General features: G+C 46.3%; 1 protein-coding gene across 2 annotated transcripts in view; it reads left to right on the top strand.

Annotated features, from left to right (window-relative positions):
- The first annotated feature begins 500 nt into the window (after positions 1-500).
- Positions 501-24,842, top strand: part of PLEKHA2 (pleckstrin homology domain containing A2) — a 53,160-nt gene continuing 28,818 nt past the window's right edge. Inside the window, exons 1-5 of one of the 2 annotated variants that reach the window (XM_054017293.1) lie at positions 501-669; positions 11,222-11,385; positions 14,161-14,217; positions 18,728-18,776; positions 20,602-20,699. In XM_054017293.1, the coding sequence (XP_053873268.1) occupies positions 11,245-11,385; positions 14,161-14,217; positions 18,728-18,776; positions 20,602-20,699 (345 nt within the window). In that variant the 5' untranslated portion in view covers positions 501-669; positions 11,222-11,244. The remainder of the gene's footprint in view (positions 670-11,221; positions 11,386-14,160; positions 14,218-18,727; positions 18,777-20,601; positions 20,700-24,842) is intronic. The other variant, XM_054017294.1, reaches the window with a different exon arrangement.

Below are 24,842 nucleotides of genomic sequence, written 5' to 3'. Positions count from 1 at the left end.
TTTCATGACATGAGCAGCACATATGTAGTGAAGCTGTTAGAATTGGTGAAAAGTGTTTTGGAAAACAAAAAACAACCACCACCAAACAAAACTGGTTCAGGGGGTTTAGCAGCCCTCAGATTTTTATTTCAGCAGCGACCTTCCTTTGCGGAGCCACATTCATTTACACTGAAGCCCGGGATACGACACCCCCCAAAGTCACTGTTGCTGAATGAAAACCATAGGTGCAGATCCTGGTATGTGTTTAGATGCAGATCCTGCATCTACGAGAAGGCGCGGGGCGAGCAGGACTAAAAAACATTGGTGCAAATCTACACTTTCCCCCGCAGGGGTGAGAATTTATTTGTAAAATTCACCCCCCTTCCCCCGCGGGCTGGCGATGCGGGCTGCAGGCAGAGGGCTCGGCTAGGACGTCTGGGTCTGCCCCCCAGAGCGGGGGCCGGTCTGTAGCACCCTCCCCAGCCGGTCCCCGCTGCACCCTGAGCGCGCCCAGCCGGCTCCCTGCCCCTGCACTCACATCCGGGGTTGGGTTTGCTGCTAACGCGAAACGTAAATTAACCCGGAAAAAACGAGGCGCTGGAGCCACACGCCCCCAGCTCCCGATGTGACCGAGGCGCCGGAGCAGCGCCCGGCTGGCCATGCCCCGGGGCAGCCCGCAGACGCCGCTGGGTGAGTGGGGAGCGCCCCGGGGGGCCGGGAGGGGCGCAGAAGCGTCCCCCGGGGAGGGTGGGTGGAGGCGACGCGCCGGCGGGGAGCTGCCCTGGGCAGGGGTGAGGGTTTGGGGGGCACCCCGAGAAGGGGGCGGAGATCAGGGGTGCAATGGGCTGGGTGTTGTGGGGTCGGAACTCAGCGCCTGCCCCTGGATACAGAACATCCCTGGGGCGCGCGGCGCTGCCTGCCCGGAGCTGCCCGTCCGCGTCCCGGGCAGCGGGGCATTGCGGAGCCGCAGCGGTTCCCTCCCCAGGTGTTTTTATGGAGCAACGCCCGGCTCAAGTCGGAGAGAGGCTGGAATAACTCTGCGTGCCAAGAGCTCCCGCTGGGGGTATGTCTATGGCGCCCCCACAAAGTCCCTTTGATACTCTGCGCAGTTTGAGCTGATTCTTAGAAGAGTTTGTCGCTGTGCACATGGGTCGCTGAAGACCACAAAGGGCTTTTTATGCCCAGGCATCCTTCAGGGAGCTTGCAAAGGGCACCCTATGCGGCCCTGAGTTTCAATAGGGAACCGTGCCTGGGCATGTACTGGAATTCAAGAGGGGTTTAGCGTCTTAAGACATATGTTCATGCGTGGTCAGAGAAGACCATGTAAGAGAATTGTGAAGGTTTTAATTCAACCATGTGATCTGTTCTGATCCCTATGCTGCACACTGTATTCCTGCCTTGGGTCGGAAGGACAGCTCATTGGTACCAATTAGTCTTCCCTTGATTTCAGAGGACTTTGGGTCCGGCCGATAGAAAGGATTTCAAGTGCCTGACTTCCATTAGCACTGAGGGAGTTACAGACAGTATGTGTCTTAGTCTCCTTTCAGTATGTTGCTACCTTGTATACTTAGGAAGCCGTCAGTATTCGCATGGGGTGCTATCCCAAAAGGGAAAAGTCAGGATGGGGTTGGTTTGTCAGTCTTGGAATAGTGCAAGAACCTTTTCTTAGTAGCCCCTGGATCCGTAGCCTGAATCCATAGCGAAAGACCTCTGCAGTTTCATGATTCATAATCAATAACACTTTGTTGTGTTTCACCCCAACCTTCCCAGCGCAGAATATTTACAGGTTGGAAAACTGACGCAGAGAGGTTAAAGCCCACATTTTCAATGGTGTCCACTGACTTTTGTGTGTCTCAGATTGTTGGCACCCAAAATTTTGGGCCTAAGTGACTAATATATGGTCAGTGAGTCAGTGGGAAAGGCAGGATTAGATCTCCGGTCCAGAATCCCAGTCTCCTGGTTAGTTTCACTAGATCAAGTTCTTTTATGAACAGAACCATGCTGTAATGACCTAGTTTAACCTCACTACTTTCAGGCCTTCCTTTGAGCTGTTAATTGTTTAATAAAGACAAATGTTTGGAATTAACATGAGTTTTATTGCTGAACCTATTGCACACAATATTTACATCTGTTCTCCCATTCACCTGCCCTTCCTCTGCAAACTGCCAGCATTCTATGAGTTAATGGGGAGAAATTTGTGAGCTCTCTTTAGTTAGCATAGGTAAAAGGAAGTGGAGTTTGCAGATGTGGTAATGTCACAAAAGGGCTAAACGATCATTCATCATTGCGTAGGATGTTTTAATAACTGTGTACTAGGTGGTGCATTGGGAACTGTTGACGCTTTGTGGAAGAGTGGATATAATTTGGTGGCCCAAGACAGCAGTGGAGCTAAAGTAGCCCCGTGACATCTCAAATTTAAACTCCTCAGAGAGGGAGACTGTGTCTCAGTTGTATTAAGAAAAGCATTGGCTATGCCGTAGATCCAGGTACCAAGGTGACAAGCCATCTCTAAGGTGGAATCTCCATCCTTAGAGGTTTTTAAGGCCCGGCTTGACAAAGCCTTGGCTGGGATGATTTAGTTGGTGTTGGTCTTGCTTTGAGCAGGGGATTGGATGATCTCCTGAGGTCTCTTCCAACCCTACTATTCTATGATTCTAAGCCCAGTACAAATAATTAGAAAGGTAGATCTATGTTGACAGTGATGCTGTTTCCTTGGAGTGGGTCTAATTTAAATGTATCTTGGTTCCCATTATTTTCAAGGATACCAAGTGCGGAGACTCTCACACTGTCTGGTGCCAGCAGAATACCCATTTATTGTAACCAGTTGCACCCCATATGACTCTTACACTTGCAAAATACTAAACTCTGTGGTCCCTTGCAGTGTTATCTCCTGCACTGTGCCCTAGACTGACCTAGCTGTGTCATACTGGACCATCTAAGGGTTTGGCTACATGGGGACATCCAGAAAGTTAATCCAAATTAACTAACAGTGTGAATTTGAAGTGGATTAGTTATACTGAATTAAATCCCTGTGTGGATGGTGTTGTTCAGAATGAAAGTTGCTTTAATTTGGTTTAGTTTAATTGAGGAAGTGAAGGCCACTTTAATTCTGAATCATGGTATTCCCGCAGGGATTTAATGTGGTTTAACTAATTCACTTCAAATTCACACCCTTAATTAATTTGGATTATTTTTTCTGTATATCCACATGTATGCAGTGTTGTTGTAGCCATGTCCCAGGATATTAGAGAGAGAAGGTGGGGGAGGTAGTATATTTTATTGGACCAACTTCTGTTGGAGAGAGAGACAAGCTCTTGAGATTCTGAATAAGAGCTCTGTGTAAACTCAAAAGCTTGCCTTTCACTAACAAAAGTTGGTGCAATAAAAGATATTACCTCCCCCACCTTGTCTCTCTAATGTACATGTAGACACATCCTAATTTATCTAATGGCTACTTTGCACTATCATTTTAGGAACATTGAGTTTGAAGATTTATTTTTTCTTAATATGCTTTTTGCTCTAAGAGTTGCATTGATAATGCTGCTGTTCAGTGCTGCTGAAGCAGGAGGAAAAAGTGAAGGAACCCTGTAACTTTGCATCTCAGGACAAAACTAGGGAGCAGCAGCCCTCTCTTTGATAACTGAGATTTTGGAATTCAGTTCCTGGGAACTCTACCCCCTTGCAGCATCACAGGTCAGAAAGGAAAAAAGGGTGATCTGGGTAACTACAGGCCTGTTAGCTTGACATCTGTAGTATGCAAGGTCTTGGAAAAAATTTTGAAGGAGAAAGTAGTTAAGGACATTGAGGTCAATGGTAATTGGGACAAATACAACATGGTTTTACAAAAGGTAGATCGTGCCAAACCAACCTGATCTCCTTCTTTGAGAATGTAAGATTATTTTAGGCAAAGGAAATACAGGGGATCTAATTTACCTCGATTTCAGTAAGGCATTTGATACGGTTCCACATGGGGAATTATTAGTTAAATGGGAAAAGATGGGGATCAGTATGAAAATTGAAAGGTGGATAAGGAACTGGTTAAAGGGGAGACTATAACGGGTCATACTGAAAGGTGAACTGTCAAGCTGGAGGGAGGTTACTAGTGGAGTTCCTCAGGGATCGGTTTGGGACCAATCTTATTTAATCTTTTTATTACTGACCTTGGCACAAAAAGTGAGAGTGTGCTAATAAAGTTTGCAGATGACACAAAGCTGGGAGATATTGCCAATACAGAGAAGGACCAGGATATCATACAGGAAGACCTGGATGACCTTGTAAACTGGAGTAATAATAATAGGATCAATTTAATAGTGAAAAGTGCAAGGACATGTATTTAGGGATTAATAACAAGAATTTTTGTTATAAGCTGGGGACTCATCAGTTGGAAGTAACAGAGGAGGAGAAGGACCTCACAGTATTGGTTGATCACAGGATGATTATGAGCCGCCAATGTGATATGGCCCTGAAAAAAGCTAATGCAGTCTTGGGATGCCTCAGGCGAGGTATTTCCAGTAGAGATAAGGAGGTGTTAGTACCATTATACAAGGCACTGGTGAGACCTCATCTGGAATATTGTGGGCAGTTTTGGTCTCCCATGTTTAAGGAGGATGAATTCAAACTGGAACAGGTACAGAGAAGGGCTACTAGGATGATCTGAGGAATGGAAAACCTGTCTTATGAAAGTAGACTCAAAGAGCTTGGCTTGTTTAGCCTAACCAAAAGAAGGCTGAGGGGAGATATGATTGCTCTATATAAATATATCAGAGGGATAAATACCAGGGAGGGAGAGGAATTATTTAAGCTCAGTACCAATGTGGACACAAGAACGAATAGATATAAACTGGCCATCAGGAAGTTTAGACTTGAAATTAGACAAAGGTCTCTAACCATCCGAGGAGTGAGGTGAAGTTCTGGAACAGCCTTCCAAGGGGAGCAGTGGGGGCAAAAGACATATCTGGCTTCAAGACTAAGCTTGATAAGTTTATGGGAGGGATGGTATGATGGGATAGCCTACTTTTGGCAATTAATTGATCTTTGACTATTAGCGGTAAATATGCCTCATGGCCTGTGATGGGATGTTTAAATTATGGAGATATACCTATCTCATAGAACTGGAAGGGACCTTGAAAGGTTATCGAGTCCAGCCCCCTGCCTTCATTAGCAGGACCAAGTACTGATTTTTGCCCCAGATCCCTAAGTGGCCCCCTCAAGGATTGAACTCATAACCCTGGATTTAGCAGGCCAATGCTCAAACCACTGAGCTATGTTAGATGGGGTGGGATTTGAATTATTACAGAGAATTCTTTCCTGGGTGTCTGGCTGGTGAGTCTTACCCACATGCTCAGGCTTTATCTGATCGCCATATTTGGGGTCCGGAAGGAATTTTCCTCCAGGGCAGATTGGCAGAGGCCCTGGGGGTTTTTTGCCTTCCTCTGCAGGGTGGGGCACGGGTCACGTGCTGGAGGATTCTCTGCACCTTGAAGTCTTTAAACCATGATTTGAGGACTTCAGTGGCTCAGACATAGGTTTGATACAGGATTGGGTGGGTGAGATTCTGTGGCCTGCATTGTGCAGGAGGTCAGACTAGATGATCATAATAGTCCCTTCTGATCTTAAAGTCTATGAGTCATTGAGTTGACAGTAACTATAATTGGGTTTGAATGTGATTTGAATGATTCCCTTTCCATTGTATAACTCCTGGTGAAGCTGTTTTATTCAGGGAGCAGTGCGATACCTTTCCACAAGTTTGGTTGTCTTGTGCTGGAAATCTTTTCGAGTAACTTCTTTGCTGGTGTGATCACATCAACACAACCCTTGCCTGGTTCAGTTATTTTTTGGTGTGTTTTTTGTTTTTGTTTTTAAGAGGGTGAATTTATGAATATTTTGCTCATCTAACTGTTGAAAAGGCAATAGATGGAAAGAATCCTAGAAACCAAGAGAACTTAATTCTGCGGTGTGTTGACATAAATTGGAACCAGTAATGAGATCCTAAGGGCCTAATTCCACTGCAAGGCTTGGGAAATGCTTTAAATCAGTGTTGGATTTCAGACTGGCTTCCAGAAATCAGATGCAAACTTCTCCCATAAACTGTGACTTCAAGTGTTCAGTATCATTATCCTGTTCATAATTTATAATGCATGTAATCTAAAGTTATAACAGGACATGCTCTTCTGATTGCTAGGCCTTCAGGGAGTCATTAGCAGTTCTAAATTATGTTAACTAGTTGTAAAGCGTAAGCACAACTGAGTTTTTTCCCCTTTTTGCAGTCAGTTCTTTGTGTCTCAAATGGTACTGTCTTCCACTATTGTAGGATACAGAAAATATAAATATGTATCATCTGTTCCAGCTTGTGTGGTTGCTCCAGTGATTGTCAGCTATTTGTTCTAATAATTGATGAACAGAAATAATTGGTTACTGAGTTTCAGGCAAACATTCTAGCCATGAATTAAGAAGCCTTCAAATCATCATTGACTCTGCTATCCTCATCCTGTGATTCTTCCCTCATTAGCATGTCTTGAACCTGTTTCTGGGCTGTGAGCTCATGGTAGGTAACAGTATTTCTATGCAAATATGCATGTGGTAGGAAATGCTACAGTAGAACAGGTCAATGGTATGTTCAGTCTAGTGTTCTCTCTCCAGCAATGAACAATGTCGGATGAGAAATGTGAAGGTGTAAACTACCCAGAATGCATCTAACTGTACAGCCAGTTGACTAATTTGTACAGTGCTTTGACGGTGTCAGGTGCCACATAAGTGCTGAGTATTGTAACAAGACTAAACTCTGTTGGGAAAACTCTTTCTGACGCCGGCTGGATTTCTGGAGCTGGAAGATGGGAAAAACCCCACCTAGTGGAACTCCAGATGCTATTCTTATTTTGAGTTTATGGGAAAGAGAAACTGTTGATGGTTCTAAGGAGACAGATGGATCATTGCAACCTCTGTCCTGCAGTATACTGGAAAATGGATCACTGTAACCAGAGTGAGGGGTGTGCATGATGATTGCCTCCCTATAGCATGCTTAAAAAAGAGTACATTCTAGAACTTAAAGTTCAGCGTGATCATTATCTCCTCTGCCCACTGATTTTTGTATCTCAAAGTACAATCTAAGGTTGGTCACTGTCACCTTTTCCTGTGCAGAAGGAGCTGAGCATCTGAATATTCTTGATCAACCTCGTGTTAATTGAGGCAGAGCAAAACCATAAGAAGCTGCAGCATTTCTGACCAGCCTTTCACATACCACCGCAGCGAAAGGCGTTCTGCAGCCCAGAAGTGCCTGCTGCTAGAGTTTAGTTAATCTGTTATCGCCTGTTAGTACCGTGATATGGCTGCCCTTTATCTCTGTTAGCAAAGTCGGTTTCTTTACACTTTATATAAACTCTGTGGTTTAAGGGCCTTGACTAAAGACTGAGATTCATAAAATAATTTGCATCTTTGTAATGGTCACTTCCAAGTAGAATTTGGCTACTGCTCACTTGTAAGGGCCCCATGATCTATGGGAATGTCACTTGTCTGTACGCGTCAGGGAATGGCCTTACTGAACAACCTTGTACACACCTGAGAAGCAGCGTATTGCTAATATACATGCTCTGCAACTCAATAGCACCTGGCTAATCAGCTCTTGCATTTTGGGCCTAACCTGCCCCCTTGCTCAGCACCATACTTCATGAGTGGTCACATTCATTTCAGTGGGGTGGCTTGTGGAGTCAGCATGAGTAAAGCTGGCAGAACTGGGCACTGAGCTTGTTCCTGGTGTAATAGATGGGCCAGATATCTCCCCAGCTTCCTCACCCAATTGTGTCTCTGTTCTGTTTCCTCCACTTCTGAAACACCATGACCTGTCTTTTTATTAGCAGCAACATCTACCCACACAGTCACACCGGTTGAACTGAAGGTGTGGTTTTAAATTGGTTCAAACTCCTGTGTGGACACTCTTATTTCTGTTGATCTAAAGTCAGTCAGGAATTGGTTTAAGCTGAACCAAATCAGTGTGCTCTGAAACAAAATAAGTGTCCACACAGGGATTTGTGCTGCTTTAACTATATCCGTTTAAAATCATACCTTTACTTAAACTGGAACAGCTTCCCCGTGTCAGCAGAGCCTGGGAAAGCCAGTGCTGTCCTACTGCTTTGGCCTGGGCCCAGTGTTTGTATTTGACAGTGCTCTGGTATGATATGCATTGTCATGTGTCTAGGGGCAATGGCTTAATATATTAATAATTAACATTGATTCCAAATCTATTTCACAGTATCCTTTATTCTGTCTGGGCCAAATGGCTAATCTGATTCTAATGACATCCAAAGGTCTTCATAATTTTCTCTGTGTTGCCTTTTCTCTGTCTCTCACCCGTGATGGCAAGACAGAGTACCCACACTCTGCCCTCCAGCCTTTGGTCTCCTCAGAGTAAGACTGCTCAAAATTCCCCTAAGTCAATAGGAGTTTACTAAGAGGTGACCTTTGTCAAAACAGCCCCCTGGCTCTGCGGGGTGCTGCTTCCAGGCCAGTCAAGCCTCCCTGGTCACTTCCCACCCTGCTTCTGAATGTGATACATGGCTCCAAACGCTGATGCTGAAAATATGAGCCGATGACAGCAGACATTTTGTTCTCTGTCCCCTCTGCCTGTTTAACTACTGGACAATACGTTTCTACAGGGGGCCCCAGGAGACCACCCATCACAATTTTTAAAGTAAAAAAATCACATTTTCTCCTTATCTGCAGAAGACCTTTATTTGTGCTGCCTGTTTTGGAGGCGCTTACATGGGCTGCCTTTCGCACTCCTGGTAGCTCACAGCCAAACTCCACCTGTGGTATATTTGTAACCAGTCCATCTATGTGATATAGGTCACCTCCCATTCTATCCACCAAGAGTCACAATAATTAAGAGCTTCTTGCCCAAGGCATTTCTGAGATATGGTGCCTTTCCAGCTGCCTACGTACAGCACCTGATTCTCCACTGCTCTGCACTTTGTGTTGGGACATGGTCCAGTGCAAAGTGGGTCAGAGTGTTAGTGTTTTGTGCTGACTGTGCATACGTGTAAATGACAACAGTGTGCAAGACAGTGGAGAATCAGTCCCATAGTCCATGTCTGTAGTGAGCTCCACGTTAAAGGGTCTGATTTTCCATTGCCCCAGTCGTTAACATCCTGCAAATTGAGTGTGAAACGCTGCCACTCTAGAATGGTGGGGTTTTGCACCCACTTCGCCCTTATTGTAAATGATGATGTTGCAAGGTGACCAAGAGCCAGGTCCCAAATCTTCCTCCCTTGCACTAACACCAGTTGGGGGTGCTAGTAGAGACCAGTCGCCAGGTTCTAACCATCACACTGTCAAACCTGGCATCTTGTTCTTCTCTCGCTGACTTTCTCAGGTGTCTGTCTCTATGGTATCTGAGCTCTTGGCCAGCGGGGAGGGAGGTTCTTTCTCCGTAGGGCCGAATCTTCCCAGATTCTTATTGTTCTGATCGAAAAACTCTCAACTTCTCCAAAGGGACAGTTTGTTCCTGCTCAAACTGCAGCTGTTGAGGTCTCCTTGTTCAGCCAGGCTCTGTCCCTTTGCAGAACAATGTTCCTGTAGGACATGTGAATCCCTGAGGCTAGGTGGCAGATGCTGGGCCCTGAGTAACAAGGGTAATGTTGGAAGGTGTTTGCAGCTTGTGTACATTTAGTGACACGTTTTTACCCAGAGAGGACTGATCATTGCTGACTCTGCATCCCCACTATACATACTTTCTGCAGGAGTTGCAGTTTGTTTTCCATTCCTTGGTGGGTTTGTGTGCGTGCGTGCGTGTGTGCTCTCTCTCACTTTGATTCCAAGCTTTGCATTTCTCAGGGGCTGAGTGACTTGGGCTTTTCCTGCCATAAAGCTCTCATGGCTGTTCACCTGTTCGTAATAATTTTTTTTTTGGTTTGTTTTGGCCAAGGGCTGCTGGCTTTTGAGTTTGCTGTCTCCTAGACGCCTCTGGAGTGGAATGGGGGTCGGGTCCTAGGCCTCCCTGCATCACCAACTGCTGCTCTGTTGTGGGGGATGATGTCTTGCTCCGTCCTGGGGCCGTTGTTTCCCTTGTGCCTGCTGCTGCTCTGTGACCATCCAGGTGGCCCTTGTGCTGTGGCAAGGCGGGGAACAGTGAAGTGTTCTGAGTCTTCTTGTGATAGTGCTGTTGGGCTAGCGAGCTATTGAGTAGCTTGTAGTGATTGAGTCCATCTGTAGTTCCTGGAAACTCCCTGCTCTCCCAACTCCTGCAGTTCCCCAGCTGAGCTATTTTGGTCACTCTCGTCTGTTTTATTTACCCAGCTTCTGAATGTGTCCAGAATCGTATTTGCCGGGTGTCTTTGTCTCGCCGTGACCTTGAATTCCTCAGTCTGGTGGTCTGTCTGCTAGTAGCAGAAACATGCAAAGGTGGGGTGGGGTTTGGCTCTGTCACGTCCCTAGCAGAAGCACCAGGATGTTTGGATAACAGTTTGAATACAATCCAAGACCTCAATCCTGCAGCTGACCATCCCGCTGAAACCCTGCTGGGAGCTCCATTGAATCCAACCGCATTCTGCACGGGTGTGGGAGCCTGCCAGGATTGAGGCCTAAATCTTCTACTTCCTACTTCAACCATCCTGCAGTGAGAAGCTCAGTCTCTAGACTAGGGGCAGCTCTATGTTTTTTGCCACCCAAGCACGGCAATCAGGCGGCCTTCGGCGGCACTTGTCACGTGGATTTGGCAGCGTTTCTGTGGGTGATCCCACGTTGCCGCTGAGGGTTGCCTGACTGCCGCGCTCACGGTGACCGGCACGCCGCCCCCGCGGCTTGCCGCCCAAGGCACACGCTTGCTGCGCTGGTGCCTGGAGCCGCCCCTGCTCTAGACCAAGCTAAATACCCGGTATCTGTTGTTCAATTTCATGACATTTGGGCTGTGAAATGATGCGCAACCTCAAGGAGGTGGAATTTGCACAAATGTTTCCATTTATGTGCAGCAGGACCAACATGCTAATGACCAGTTAAATGTGAAAGTGGAACAGAATGTCTGTGTGTCAAATGTGACCCAATCCAGCCATCTTCTTCCTCACACTCGGCTGCTTTAGCCTGCATGCCCAAACCTAGTGACTGTACTGTCACCCCAGCTCTAGACAGGGAAAGGGACAGTGAGTTGTGTGTGAATATGAAGTCAGCCTAGAACAGGGAAAGAACACTTCATCGCCATGGCTTAGGGTAGGGCTGGGAGTGCCCTGGCTTCACCGCAGGCATTTGTGTTTTCTAGGGTGATGCTACAAGAAGCCCGGGATGCCTTATGTGGATCGACAGAATCGTATCTGTGGGTTTCTAGACATCGAAGAAAATGAGACCTGCGGCAAGTTTCTGCGAAGATATTTCATCTTGGACACCCAGGCCAACTGTCTTCTGTGGTATATGGATAACCCCCAGGTGAGGTCCCAGAATGCACTCTGTGGAGCATTGCAGATCTGCATGGCTTTCATACTTCACAGCTCAAAGAGCTTCTGCTTCCTGATTTGTGCTGCATCTGCCCCTCCCACTCTTAAGATGCATTTGTTACAAGAGTTCAGTTCTGGGGTTTCACAGCTAGAGCTGGCTTTTGATCACGCGTATCTTTTTTTCCAGTTACCTTGGACACCTTAGCAGTGCTGCTTGTGTTCGGACTCTAATGATTGGAGTAAACAGGCTTTATTTAGACAGATATGCTATTGAAATCCCAGAAACGGAGATCACATTTTTTAATTGGCTTCACATTTTTCTCTCCCCCTATTTTTTATTACACCAGCTTCGCTCACTAGTTAAGACGAGCAGAAACAGCAACTTCAGTGCTGGAAAATGTTGGTTTCCTTGTGCCTGGAACCCTGTCCTTCTTAGCAATCTGGAATGATTTATTTCCCATTCTGATGTTAAAACTGCCATGTAACAGTCTACCAGGATCCTAGAGAGACAAGGTGGGTGAGGTAATACCTTTTATTGGACAACTTCTGTTGGTGAGAGAGACAAGCTTTCAAGCTATACAGTTCTTCAGCTCTGTGTAACTCTTGTCTCTTTCACCAAGAGAAGTGAGTCCAGTAAAAGACACTACCTCACCCACCTTGTGTCTCTAGGATCCTGGGACCAGCGTGGCTATAACAACACTGCAAATATCAGGATCTTGGCGAGGTGAAATCCTCTCTGCAGTTCAATCATTGGGTTGTTTTGGCATAAAACATCCCATCATTAATCTCGCGGGTATCATAATGGAAAGTCGCCATTTGGATGTCCATTTGTGTCAGATTGTCTGATGCCTGTTTCTGGGGAAGCTGTGTCCCGTAACGTTATCTCGCACCACTAATTTTCCTTGATGCTTTAAGTTGCATAGAAGAGATGCCTTTATCGGATGGAGAGAGTGTCTAAGGAAGGATCTGGTGGTAGGGATAGCAGATTCTATTGTGCTTTTTCATATTCTATCTTGCCACAACATGAGGTGAATATATTGTACCGTGCTCAGTAAGAAATACAGAGGGTGGTCTCTCTCTTTTTTCCTTTTTTTTTTTTAAGTCTGGTGCTCACTCATATCCTTTTCCTGCTCTGAGGTTGAATTTCCCACTTCTGGGGCCTGATCCAAAGCCCATTGAAATCTGTGGAAAGACTCTCATTGGCTTCAGAGTGTTGGATCAGGCCTCTCTTGGGAAGCTGGTGCTGGGTCACTTCATTGAAGCAGCATTCAGCCTGAGTGCAGCTGGAAGCAGTCCTTCATTTCCAAGTGGGATGGGTTACTGCCTGGGCCATGCTTTCTTGCTGAGGGAAGCTGGAATGTGACTGAATGGTTTCTGTTATCAGTACGTATGAGTGTGTGTCAGAAATGTTCCTGAATTCCCCCTCCACACCCTTTTAGACTTTGAATCCAAGACAAATAAAACGAGAATATCTTCTGGTCTCAGCCAGTGACCTGTTCGGCTTCTTGGTGGTGAACCAGCCGCAGGTCCAAAGCTGGGGGTGGAATGTGGGGTAGCAGTTTCTTTTCTAGGTTGGCTCTGACCCATAGCGGTGCAGTGATTGGTCACTCTCCCAGATGTTACTCCTAGGGCAGTTCATAGCTGTGGTTAGAATGCAGAGCTATTCTGATGAGTCAGTATCAGCCAGCAATGCCTGCTGCTAGCTGTATCGAATGGGGGCGGGGTGTGGGGAGCAGTTGTTATCTTCCTCTTTCTCATTTTGCTAAATAGTATAATCTGCATAATGTTTTGTATGAGCTGCATCTACTTTCAGGCCCCAATCCAGCAGAGCACTTAAGCACACGCCTCAAGTCCCTCTAACTTCAATGAGACGTGTGTGCTCAAAGTTAAGCCCCTGCTTAAGTGTTTTGCTGAATAGGAGTGGGCTTAAGCACATACGTAAAGTTAAGCATCTGCTTTGCTGAATTGGGGCTTCAGAAATGAAATGATGCAGGATGCTTTCTGCCATGTATGTTGTTAGACTTTCCTATGGCTGAGTCTTTGCAAGAGGAAACTGCAACAAATCAGTTTCTCTGTGTATACTATGTTCTCTTACACCACACCAATGATATTTTATACAGTTTAACTCCTGAAGAGATGATAAAGCACTATGTCAGTGTGAGACATTATTAGGTCCCCATTCCAGTTCATATCTCGGTGTAAAGACAGTAACAAAAATGATTAAAATATCTGTCATCCTAGAAATGGGGTCATGCAGAATATGCTCACCCAGTAGCCAGGTGTCTGGAGTTTTGTATCTGTTGTGGCTGGCAGCTCCGGGAGTGGTCGTGGCATTTACTACAGTGATTAAAATAATAAGAATAAAAGGTGAGCTGTAGGAATCTCTTCTGTGTGCACTAGCATAAGTCACCATTTGGACTAGCATTCATTGTGTGGCTTTTGTAAATGCAGCTCAGAGCAAATTTTATTTTATTTTCATTTATAATCTATGCCCAGTGCCATGATCTCTGGCCTCTTGACTAATGTTAAAGAACAGAACAACTTTCCCCATGCAATAAACTACACACCAACTAGTGCACCCTTTACTGCCTTGCTGAGGCATAGTGATGGGTCTCACAGCATGGGAAAATGCTGACGTATAGAGACCATTGGTGAGGACAGAACTATTAAGGTGCCCCTCCATAAACCAAGTGTAAAGTGCTAGTCTAGCTCACCTGGTTTGTGACTGTTTATCTTTTAACTCTTAACATTCTTGACTGTTTTGCAGAATCTGGCTCTCGGGTCAGGAGCTGTCGGATCTTTGCAGCTGACCTATATATCCAAGGTAATACGAGGGTGGTGTCTCAGAACTGTTCAGCTGTGGGAGGAGGTGAAATAGACCTAGAAATAAACTAATGGCCTGCCCAGTACAGCAATTTGTAGGAGTCCAGAGTTATCTGCTCTATACTACTGCTGGGTAGAACTGGTGAGGATATTGTTCTTCAAAATGTTTGTTAACCAAAAATGTCCTTTTTGTTGAAATCAAAACATTCTGAAAAACCTATAGATTTTGATGAAATTTTGTTTAGAAAAAACCCAGAACTAAACATTGCAATAATGTCAGAATCTCCCTTCTTGGCATTTTGGGGAATAGAACATTTCAGGTTTTTTTTTTTTTTTTTTTTTTAATTTTGAAACTTTTCAGAATTAAACTCGTTTTTTTTTTTTTTTTTTTTATAGTATTAAAAAAGTTGACGTTTTAAAAAGTTGGAAATCGGAACAAAATGACCTGAAATGAATTATTTTTTTCAGAAATTTGTTTCCTGGGAAATGTTAGATTTTTTTTTTTTTTTTTTTTTCTTTGTTTCGAAAATTTGAAGTTGTGGAATTGCCCGCCAAATGGATCCTCTGATTCCTGCCAGCTCTACTGTGACAGGTCTCTCAGTGTAGCAAAGAGGTCTGCATTTCCTTTGAAAAATGACATCACATAGGCCAGCAGGGTTGCTAGGCAGAAAGGAGGATATTTCAATAATGAGGAAGAATGCAAAGCCACAGAACCCGGAAGCTTTTAGTAAGGGCAACCAGTACGCAGTCCGGATCGGGCCTTATGCCCCAGCCATGAGCTATTTGCAAATGAAACTTCCCGGCTGGAAGACAGCATTTTAAATCTATTTCATTGCTCAGAGTGCCAGTCTTGTTCAGCGTCCGATTGAACCTGGTTCACATGTATAACGATGTGTTTTATCAACTTTGTAATCAGTTTAAGTAAATAATATTCAGCAACAAGGTGTCATGTAAACATCGCCCTCTGCGCAACACGGCTCTCGCTGAGACTCGGGAGTTGTGTTGTGGTTCTTTAATGTGCAGTACAGGAGTGCCTAGAGGGCCCCAGATGAGGTCAGGCCCCATTGTGCTGGATGCCCATAGCTAGTGAGAGACAGTCCTGGTCCCAAAGAGCTTCAGTAGAGGGTGCCTTTTTTCCTACACATCTCTCCTGTGACGTTTCCATGGGGACTTGAATGAGCTGCTGATTCAAAGCCGTGCCCAACTGAGTGGGACTCTCCTGGATAAACGTGGGTCTGTCTGTGTTTGGCGCTTGGGGAGTGGTACCAGCTCCCGCCCTCTCACCGAGCTAGCGCAGTGAAGCTAGGGTAGCGTGGGCAGTGGTGGCCCGGGCTACTAGCTGTGCTGAGAATGTACCCACTGGGTTCTGGTGGGTTTGTCCTTGGCACTAGCCCATGCTACCACTTGCTGCGACTCGGGTCGCCAGTTCTGGCTGGACGAATTCCTGGAGGTTTCATCACATGACATATAATCTTTAATTAAAGATTATATCTTTAATTCCTGGAGACTCCAGAACAATCCTGGAGGATTGGCAGCCCTCGCTGCTTCCCTGGCTTCGCTGCTGTTTTAGTGGGCTAGCTTGAGAGCCAACGCCTGTCCATCCACATGAGCTGGGAATCGCACCCCCAGCGCTGATGTAGACGTAGCCTCGGGTCTGTCTGTGCTTCAAACCGGAGCCATCAATTCCAGCTCCAGGACACCTACCTGCAGCAGGGCCAGTTAAGCTGGTGCACTAACTATAACTGTGTAGCCCCAGTAGTCTGAGCCCCGGGACAGGCTGGCCATCCCCTGTATGTTCTTGTGGTCTCAGATGGGCTTTTCCCCGGGGAAGCTGGCCCCTCCCACTGCTTGCATCACAGCAGCTAGACTTTGGTTTTTAGCCCATTAACTTGATTAAAGCTAGCGTGGGTGTGTCTCCTCCAGGTGGAATTGACACCTCCCTTAGAGGGCAGGGTCTCCAAGTGCAGAGTCCGTAGGCTGCTCCTCTTCCTGTGGGGCTGGCTGCAGGGTTGTTGTTTCAAGGCCTGATATCTCCGCTTCTTTGTCCCCTGGGAGTCCTTTGCCCCATATCGACTCCACCCTGGAGGTTTGGTAGTGCTGCACACCCATTCTGCATGGGTGTAACTGACTGTCCAGAGAGCAAGGGGGTAGAGACTCAGATCCCCCATGTCTGTCTTCAGTGTCTGTTCCCTTCAGTTGTATTCACCCGCCTCTAGGACGTAAGGTTGTGGGTTCAAGTCCTCATGCCAGAACTTTGGCTCACGCCCAGTGCTGTCCCTGCTGTACAGTGCCAGGAGCAGTCACTGTCCAACCAAGGTCCCTTCTGCTAATTTCCATGGACTGCCAAATGAATGTTAAATATACTAAGGGACTTTTAGAAAAGAGTGGAGGGGAACTCTAGTATCCTGGCCCGTATTCACACTCCCCGCCTTAATATAGCAGGTACTAGTGTCCAAGGGTGGGTGTGAACTAGTGCTGAGCACAAGGTGGCCACTGTGTTTGCCAGCAGGCAGCACTGGTTCGGAAACATTGAGACTCTCTTCCCAGAGGAAGACTGCTTTGTGGTTAAGGCACTAGCTGAGGTGTGGGAGTTCTGGGTTCAAATCCTACCTCTGCCCTGGTCCAGATTCTTTGTTGCCTTGGGTGAGTCACTTAGTCTTTCTGTGCATCTTTTCCTACAACTTCATTAGTGCTTGTGCAGTGCTCGTGTGGTACAGGGCCAAGGCAGATTAGCTGGAACAGCATCCACCAGAAAGACTGTAAGGTGGGCCGTGTAGGTGAAAACAGCACAGGGAACAATAAACGGTAGGAAATGCTGCTTGCTTAAATCCCTTGACAGAGAGTCATGTGGCTAATATCGTGGCTCTGTTGACCAGGCAAGTTGGGATTGTATGTAACACCTTTATTTGCTTGGAATTTCGACTGTCTGGATCTTGGGGTGGGGTGGGATATGGAATCAGCTTTGGTTACTGTAGTTGGAAAAAGACCCAGCAGATCTCTGCTCCTGCTGATTCATGATTTATAAATTAAACTCAGATGAAGCAATGCTGAGGGATGCAGTCTTCCCCATTTCAGAAGGAACTTCACTTATAAATTATATATATTTTAGACTAAATGAAAATTGCTACAGCGCTCGATTCAGTCGTAAACTGCAGGGTTGGGTTATACCAATGGCTTTAACTACCAATTATAAACATGCCAGAGAAATGGAGGTTTGCTTGAGAAAGCATATTTAAAGTATTATAGACTGGTTCAGAAGTAAGAAGCCTGTCAAAATAAATATACTCTATAAAGGCCATGCCTGGAGCCCCCAGGAATATTACTCTTACATAAATGATTCCTACTCTTTAGGGAGCAACCACTGTTATTTTCCTTCAGTTTTCTTAATTACCCCACAGTGTGTGTTTGGTCCAACAGAAATTCATACTGCCAGGGCCCCTGAAAGAATTTGCATCCTTGTTGTGCAGCGTGGCTGGCACTGGAGTTGAGGGAGAGCAGCAGATGAGAGACTGCTCTCTGAAGTGACCTTCTTTTGGGGCTGCTGAGTTCGTTACTACACGTGGTCTCTATTAAATCTGATATGAATGAGTTCCTGAGAGCTCACTCAGCTGTGGGGGACCTCATCGTGGGTAGCAGCGCTGGTGAACTTGCATCATAAATTTCATTCTGATATGCACAGGATATATCAGCCTCTAAAGGCCAACTGTCACTTTGCCTGTTAACATATCTGTGGTGGTTTTGTAACGCAGAGGCTTGCCTGGCTTGCTGCAAGGCAGTACTTTTCATGCTCGGCGATTGGTCTATTTCCAGCAAAAGAAAATGTCTGCACCAAAGAAAATGTTGTAGTAAAACAGTAGCACTGCAGTGTATCAGCATCAGAGATTTGGTGTGGAAGTAAGAGAAATTACACCACTATAGGGCATGTGTACCCTGTGCTGAGATAGCCGTTCTAGGTGATCTGCATCTGTTAGCATGTCCACATGTGAACATGCACATATTCTCTTAACTCCATTTGGCAGAACCATGTTAAAGCACAGTTTTTGGTAGCTAGGTGCTAGTACTTTTTGCAGCTTCAGCAGAGGCTTAGAACTTGTATGCAAGGTTTTAGCCATATCCATTAACTAAATCTGCAGTTACCAGAGCCATATAGCGGTGTAGAAATACATATACATCTCTCCACTAAAGAAATGCAACTGCAATCTAGAGCTAGCCATGAGATGTTTGCGCAGGACATAGGTACATTTGGGCCCATGATGAGGGGCACAGTATCTTCTAGTGAGACACAACTGAGACTAAGGAGGTATGTGAGAAAGGCTCATCAGCACATCCTTTCTCACTTGTCATATTAATTTTGCTTTGACTCAGGCTTGCTTGAGCTCCTCATGATTTATAAACGGCCTTAATTACAGTGCTGAAGAATGGAAGACAATGTGTCCTTTCTAATGGAAGCAGATGCTGCCCCATCTCACTGCTGCTAATGTGCTTTATTTTAAAAATCTATTTCTCTTCAGGTCAGCGTCGCCACCCCGAAACAAAAACCGAAAGTCCCGTTCTGCTTTGGTGAGTGTAACACATGGGGGAGGGGGGACACCAAAATGCCCAGAGCTCACATCATGACAGGTCTCTGACGGGAGGACTGCAGGGTTAGGTGGCTGTTATAAACCATGAGAATTCATAAACAGCAATTATCCATGGGCCTTCTTTATTCATTAGTATAAGGTGTTCCAGAAGTGTGAGATGCTGTGTGTTGCTGGGAAGAATGTTTTCAGAGAGGGTGAAATTCACACTTGTACAGAGCAGTCAGCACAAAGGACTATATGCACCACTTAAGTCCCTCTGAAACCCATAGGGCTAAATGGTGCCTTGATCCTTTCGCTGGCTGCTTCGGCACAGGGGTGGATTTCACCCAGAATCCTTTGGATGGGAGGGGACCTCGTTTTTTCCCTGTATACCCCAGCAGCATGGATGCTCTGGGTGGTTGTCTGGCCTGGGCAACCTTGTCCTAGTGCATCGCTGCACTAATGGAGATTTCCCCCATATTCACCCTCATGCTGCAGTGCATTATGCAATGTAGTTTTCTGCATTCCTGTCATTGCAAAGAAGAGGTGGTCTGGGATTGATTTCCCTTCCCGGTGGCCCTCGGCTTTACCCAAGCCACAAAAGTTCCTCACTTTCATGAGCACTAAGCTCACCTCAGAGTTCAAGCAGCAGGAAACAACAGCACCAGCACATACCTGTCTCAAAGGACTGGGGTGGGGGGCAGGGCCGGCTCCAGGCACCAGCTTAACAAGCAGGTGCTTGGGGCGGCCAAGGGAGAGGGGCGGCACCTGCGGCAATTCGGGGACGGCAGGGTTGTCACTCCCTCTAGGAGCGAAGGACCTGCCGCTGAACTGCCGCCGCCGATTGCGGCTTTTTTTCCCCAATTGCCGCCGCCGATCGCGATCGTGGCTTTTTTTTTTTTTTTTGCTTGGGGCGGCAGAAATGCTGGAGCCTGCCCTGGTGGGGGGCCACAATTTTCTATACTTGCATGCAGGGGACATGAATCAGCACCAAACCAGAGCAGGTAGCATATTCCCACGCCATGACTGAGCTTGCTGCTCTGCTGTGCTGTGCTCCAGGAGCCTACGAAGGTAAAATATGGGGAGTGCTACAGTTTAACTCCTTGGTACTCCAGAGCCAGGACACCCCCGCATAGAGTGGATTGGCAGCAGTCCACATGCAGGGAACTGCAAGTGCAGATGGCTAACATGAGGAGGCCTGGGTTTCAACAAAACCTTGTGCAGTTCAGAATGTCTCAAGGTTTTCAATGCAGAAATCCTATGAGAATGTTTCCTTTGACCCAGCTGCTGCAAGCCAGAAGGCCATATGAGCTGAGAAGTCAGGGGATGGAGAGGAGGGGCTGCGTGTCCCAAGAGAGTTTTCCAGACTCTCATGGGACTCCTGTTAAGGAGTTGATCTGCTTTTGAGCATTGCAGATGAAACTTAAAACTGTGGTTCTGACCGCTGGCAGTCATAACAGCTCCCAGGGCACTTGTAGGGCATGTTACTACGAGTGCCCTAGTTAAATTCTAATTCAGATCGTTTCAGTTGGATTGTGATATTCTTCATGCCCAGTCCTGAACTGTTGTGTAGTGTGGCAACATGCAGTTAAACAACTGCCATACTCCACCCCAGAGGTGGCTGCAGCTCAGTGGTGGTTCCTTGTATATTTTCCTGTCAAGTGGTTGCAAGGCTGAAATAGGTAATGCTTGCAGGGTACTGTGGGGTTGGAAGTTGAGAGGTGCTGCTGATGTGCAAGGTATTATTATTGGATTAGTTTAAGCAGGCTGAGCACTGACTAGGATTCCCTTCTCTCTTTTTTTTTTTTTATTCTTCTCTTTGATAGTTATCAATGCTTTATCTCAGCGCTATTTCTTACAAGCCAGTGATCAAAAGGACCTACAGGACTGGGTGGAGGCTCTGAACCGTGCCAGCAAGATTACGGTATGTTACGCTACTATCACTGCTGTCTCCTCTTCCCTCTTGGGCAGTGGGGCTGTCAGAGAAATGTTTGGAAAGCCATATTTAACTTCTTGCTCTACCTCATCCCCTTTCTGCAACCTGCTCAAAGGTAATGGCTGAGTCTGGCCAGAAACCGGGCTGCTCCTGGAGCCAGCTGTGCGCTGAGTCTGAGCCACGCTTGATGTGGAGTTAGCACTGCTAGCTCCGCAGGAAATTCCTAGTCAGAATGTTGAGTCTGTCATGTTTTAATTAATGCTGAGGTTGTGATTCACAACCACAAAACCAAGGAAGGAGTTGAAACCCTATTCTCAGCTAGCTGCTGCGCTGTCCTTCAGTCCCCTTGGGAGCTGCTCCGATCCATCGTGCTGCTCTGTGGTATAAAGCAATCGCAGTACCATCAGCATGACTGTCCCAGAGATCCCGAGCCCCCTCAGCTCCCATTGGAAGGAATGGGACTGCTGCAGCTTCCTGGAGAGTACAGAGAAGTGATTTAAACACGGCATGCTTAGCTGCTGCTTTGTAAGTTTTAATGACTTGCATGATTTTAATTTAAGAAAGAAAATACTCCAAGAAAAGGGGCTGATCTTTTGGTTATGAAACTTCCTAAAGAGATTTTAGAGCTGGAAAAAGACACAGGGCCGGATTTCTAAGTGCTTAGCATCCACAATGTGGGCCAGAATTTCAAAAGTCCTTAGGACCGGTAGCTACCATTGAAAACTATAGTAAGTGAGCTGTTCCGAAAATCTGGCCTCAGATGAGTGATCTCACTGGTTTCTTTTCCTTCTCCGGTAACTTAAATCTGGAGAGACTTTTATATTTATAAACAAAGATAAGATAAATGCACTTCCCCTATTCCCAGGCACAGCTGCTGCGTGTGACAATGATTAAGCCCTTGAAAAGAGAAGCTTCTCCGGGAGATAGACACACCCTTATGTGTTCTGGTGCCACTGTGTCAATGTAATTATTGAAGGCTGGGATCTGTGTGTAACTGATTTCTTGCTGCTGCTATCAAAGGGTTTCTTTCTTGTGCTAAAGTAATTTGCTTATTCAGTTTTTCTCCTTCCTGGTGCAATTGGTCTCATGAGATTTGATACAGCAAACACTTTGTATTGTGGGACGCAGTACGGGAGGGAATGTGACTGGACATGTCTCTGTTTTCCCCTCTCATATACCAGTGTATTTATATAGCCATAAGTTAACAGTGGCCCAGTGACTTCCGGTTTGCCTTCTCCTTGGCTGTTTAATGCTCCTTACAGTGAGAGATGCTGCCTGTCCCTGCTGTTGATGGTAATTTAAGAATAAAAGCGAACCAGAATGATAGAGCTGTCCATATACAGTTTATTTAGTGTTCAGTTTGTAGAAATGGGCTGGTGGAATGTCTCTTCTGATTAAGGTTCTTGAAGCTTGACTCATCATGGGACATCCCAGAACCTAACAGATCCATTGAAGGAGTCATATGATTTTAGAAGGATGAATTGAAGGACTCTATATACCTAATGGTCACAGTGCTAGATGGATTTTACTGCATCATATACTGATATATATTGCCTAGTTTTTTATAAATCATGTCTCAAGATGAATGATATTGAACAAGTTAAACAGTGATCTTTAGCAAAGAACTCTCTTCTCCAAGCATCAGTTGATCATGTGGTGTGCATCTACAATATTGCAATATCATAAAATACACAGGATTTCATTTTCCAAAGGGCTGGGTCCTGGCCTGCCTTTTGCTGGTGCGCTTTGCACTTGCCTTTTTGTATCTGCAAGTGAACTGAGGATGCAAATCTGGGTCCCTGCAGCTGCCTGATGGAGGGTGAACTGCTTGGCTGCACCTGCTCTGATTTGCACCTTCCATTCACTTCTGGGTGCAGGTTACACTTGCAAAAACCCCAATCTAGCCCTAGAGGCATGGCAACTGCCCTGGTGGCAATTTCCTCCAAAGTATGACTAGCCGAATATGAACTCTAGACTTGAAGGACACTGATCTGTTCCTCCTCATGCCTTACACCTTGTGTTGTCATTGCACCTGTGGAAAGTTAATGTAAAATGCTACTGTTCTGATCTGAGCGAGCTTTACCTCCACTCTGCACTCATTCTGCAGAGGCATCAGTGAGGATACAAGGTGCTGGGCATTGGTGAATCGGGCCCCTAGTATGCGGCTTTTAGAAATAATTGCATCTGTTTATTGCTGAAAGGAACCTGTTTGATTTTTAAACCCCTAAACCCCAAACTATTAAACTTTGGCTGGGCCTTCTTGGATCCTCTGGCTTGTCTAGATTGGCTAGCTGGCCTGCATCACTCACTGGTCACTAGCTCAGCACATCAGACAAATCCAGCAGGGGAGTCTCCTGCCTTCTACAGGGCAGTTAGAAAGGACAGTGCCACAAAAAAACATTTGCAAGACTTCTGGGTGTGAGATTTGACCCACCTGCTCCCTGTGAACTTCCTTTCTCCCGTATGCCTGTTTACACAGTCTGGCTTCTCTGTGCCATTCCTGTTACCAGCTGCAGTGTGGCCGGGTGCTGAGTAGAAACCCATAGTCGCTGAAAGACCAAATACAGTGAAAATGGGCAAGGGAATTAATGTGCTGCTTTTCCTAAGACCAGCAAATAAATTGACCCAGACAGTGCATTGGGCTAGCTGGGCCCTTCATCTGGCATCGGAGCTGGTCGACTGAAACGCTAGCTCATCTGTTGTGCCAACAACAAACAGCATATGCCGCTCCTGCTTTCGTTTCTGGGATCAATATGGATACAAACCCATTTAGACATGAGACCAGAAAGAGATCCCAGGATTCTGGTGGTCCCAGCCAGTGTGCTGTGTAGCATTTTTGTCCTGACCCTGTGTTACATACACTCAGGGTGATGCACGTGGTTTAGCTGCCTTAAGTGGCAGAGGAATTCTGAAGTGCAGGAAACAGAATTAGTCAGAGAGGGTCAATAGTTGATTGAACATGCCAGAATAACAAGTTAAAGCACATGTCTAGATTCAGAAGTTCTAAGAAAGGCTGTTTCCATATTAAACCTCTGGTGGCACTTCAGGCCGGGGCTAGTATTTCCTTATTTCATAGTCTCTTGGAAGAGCGAGAGGTTTGTCTGTCCCAGCGAGCACCTGTTGCTAGGGTGTGGGGTGTAAAATCGCAAGCACGGTAGCGGCATCTAGAGAGAGCCGGCTTGCGAAGAGGCACCATTCAGAAGGCCAGTTATTAAGTAGGACTGGCTGTTCTCCTCTTTAATTGCAGTAGGCGTCTGTTTGCCAGAAGCCGGGAATGGGGGATGGATCACTTGATGATTCCCTGCTCTGTTCATTCCCTTGGGGGCACCTGGCATTGGCCACTGTCGGAAGACAGGCTACTGGGCTAGAGGGACTATTGTTCTGACCCAGTGTGGCCGTTCTTATGTTATCAGACAAGTGAGTAGCCCTAGCCAGGAGGCGCTGGGCTCCCCTGTGGGCTGAAGCCTGAGATTCCAGTCCACACTCCTTCCACCGCGAGGCCATTGTTTTTCTGCATTTGTCGTGGTCTCAGCTGACTATCCTCAAAACTCCTTGGGCCATGGTAGCCTGGAATGGCTCAGTCACTTATGGGGAAGTTCTGAAAGGCACAAATGGGGTTTTGGGGGGAGATCCTGACTTTCAGTGGGACCTGGGCCTCTAACTGCCCTTTGCCATTGAAAATCTACCTCTTGATGTGTATTGTGCAAGTCTTGATTTGTTACTTGCCAAAATATTTCTTCAGCACTCTACATGGGCAGCACTAAGCTAAACCTCACAGCAGGGAAGGAAGGATAGTCCAGCTCCTAGGGAGGGTTCTCTTGGATTGAGAGACAGGTTCAATTCCCCGCTTTCACACAGACTTTGTATGTGACCTTTAGCAAATCACTCGGTTTCTCTCTGCCCTGTCTGTACAGTGGAGATCATAGCACTGCCCTACCTGGTGGGGGGTGGGGTGAGAGTACATACATTAAAGACTCTGAGGGGCATAGATACTGTAGTAGTTGGGGCAGTTAGCTGCAGTAGATACCCTGGAGAGGTAGCTCGTTATTTTTTCCATTTTGCAGATGAAAACTAAGTCACAGGCCGATTGCTGTGAGCTGGATTCCAACGGGCACCCCCTAGCAGTAATGC

Source organism: Malaclemys terrapin, chromosome 2 (assembly GCF_027887155.1).
Source record: "Malaclemys terrapin pileata isolate rMalTer1 chromosome 2, rMalTer1.hap1, whole genome shotgun sequence".
NCBI lineage: Eukaryota > Metazoa > Chordata > Testudines > Emydidae > Malaclemys > Malaclemys terrapin.
This window is presented reverse-complemented; position numbering and strand designations above follow the sequence as displayed.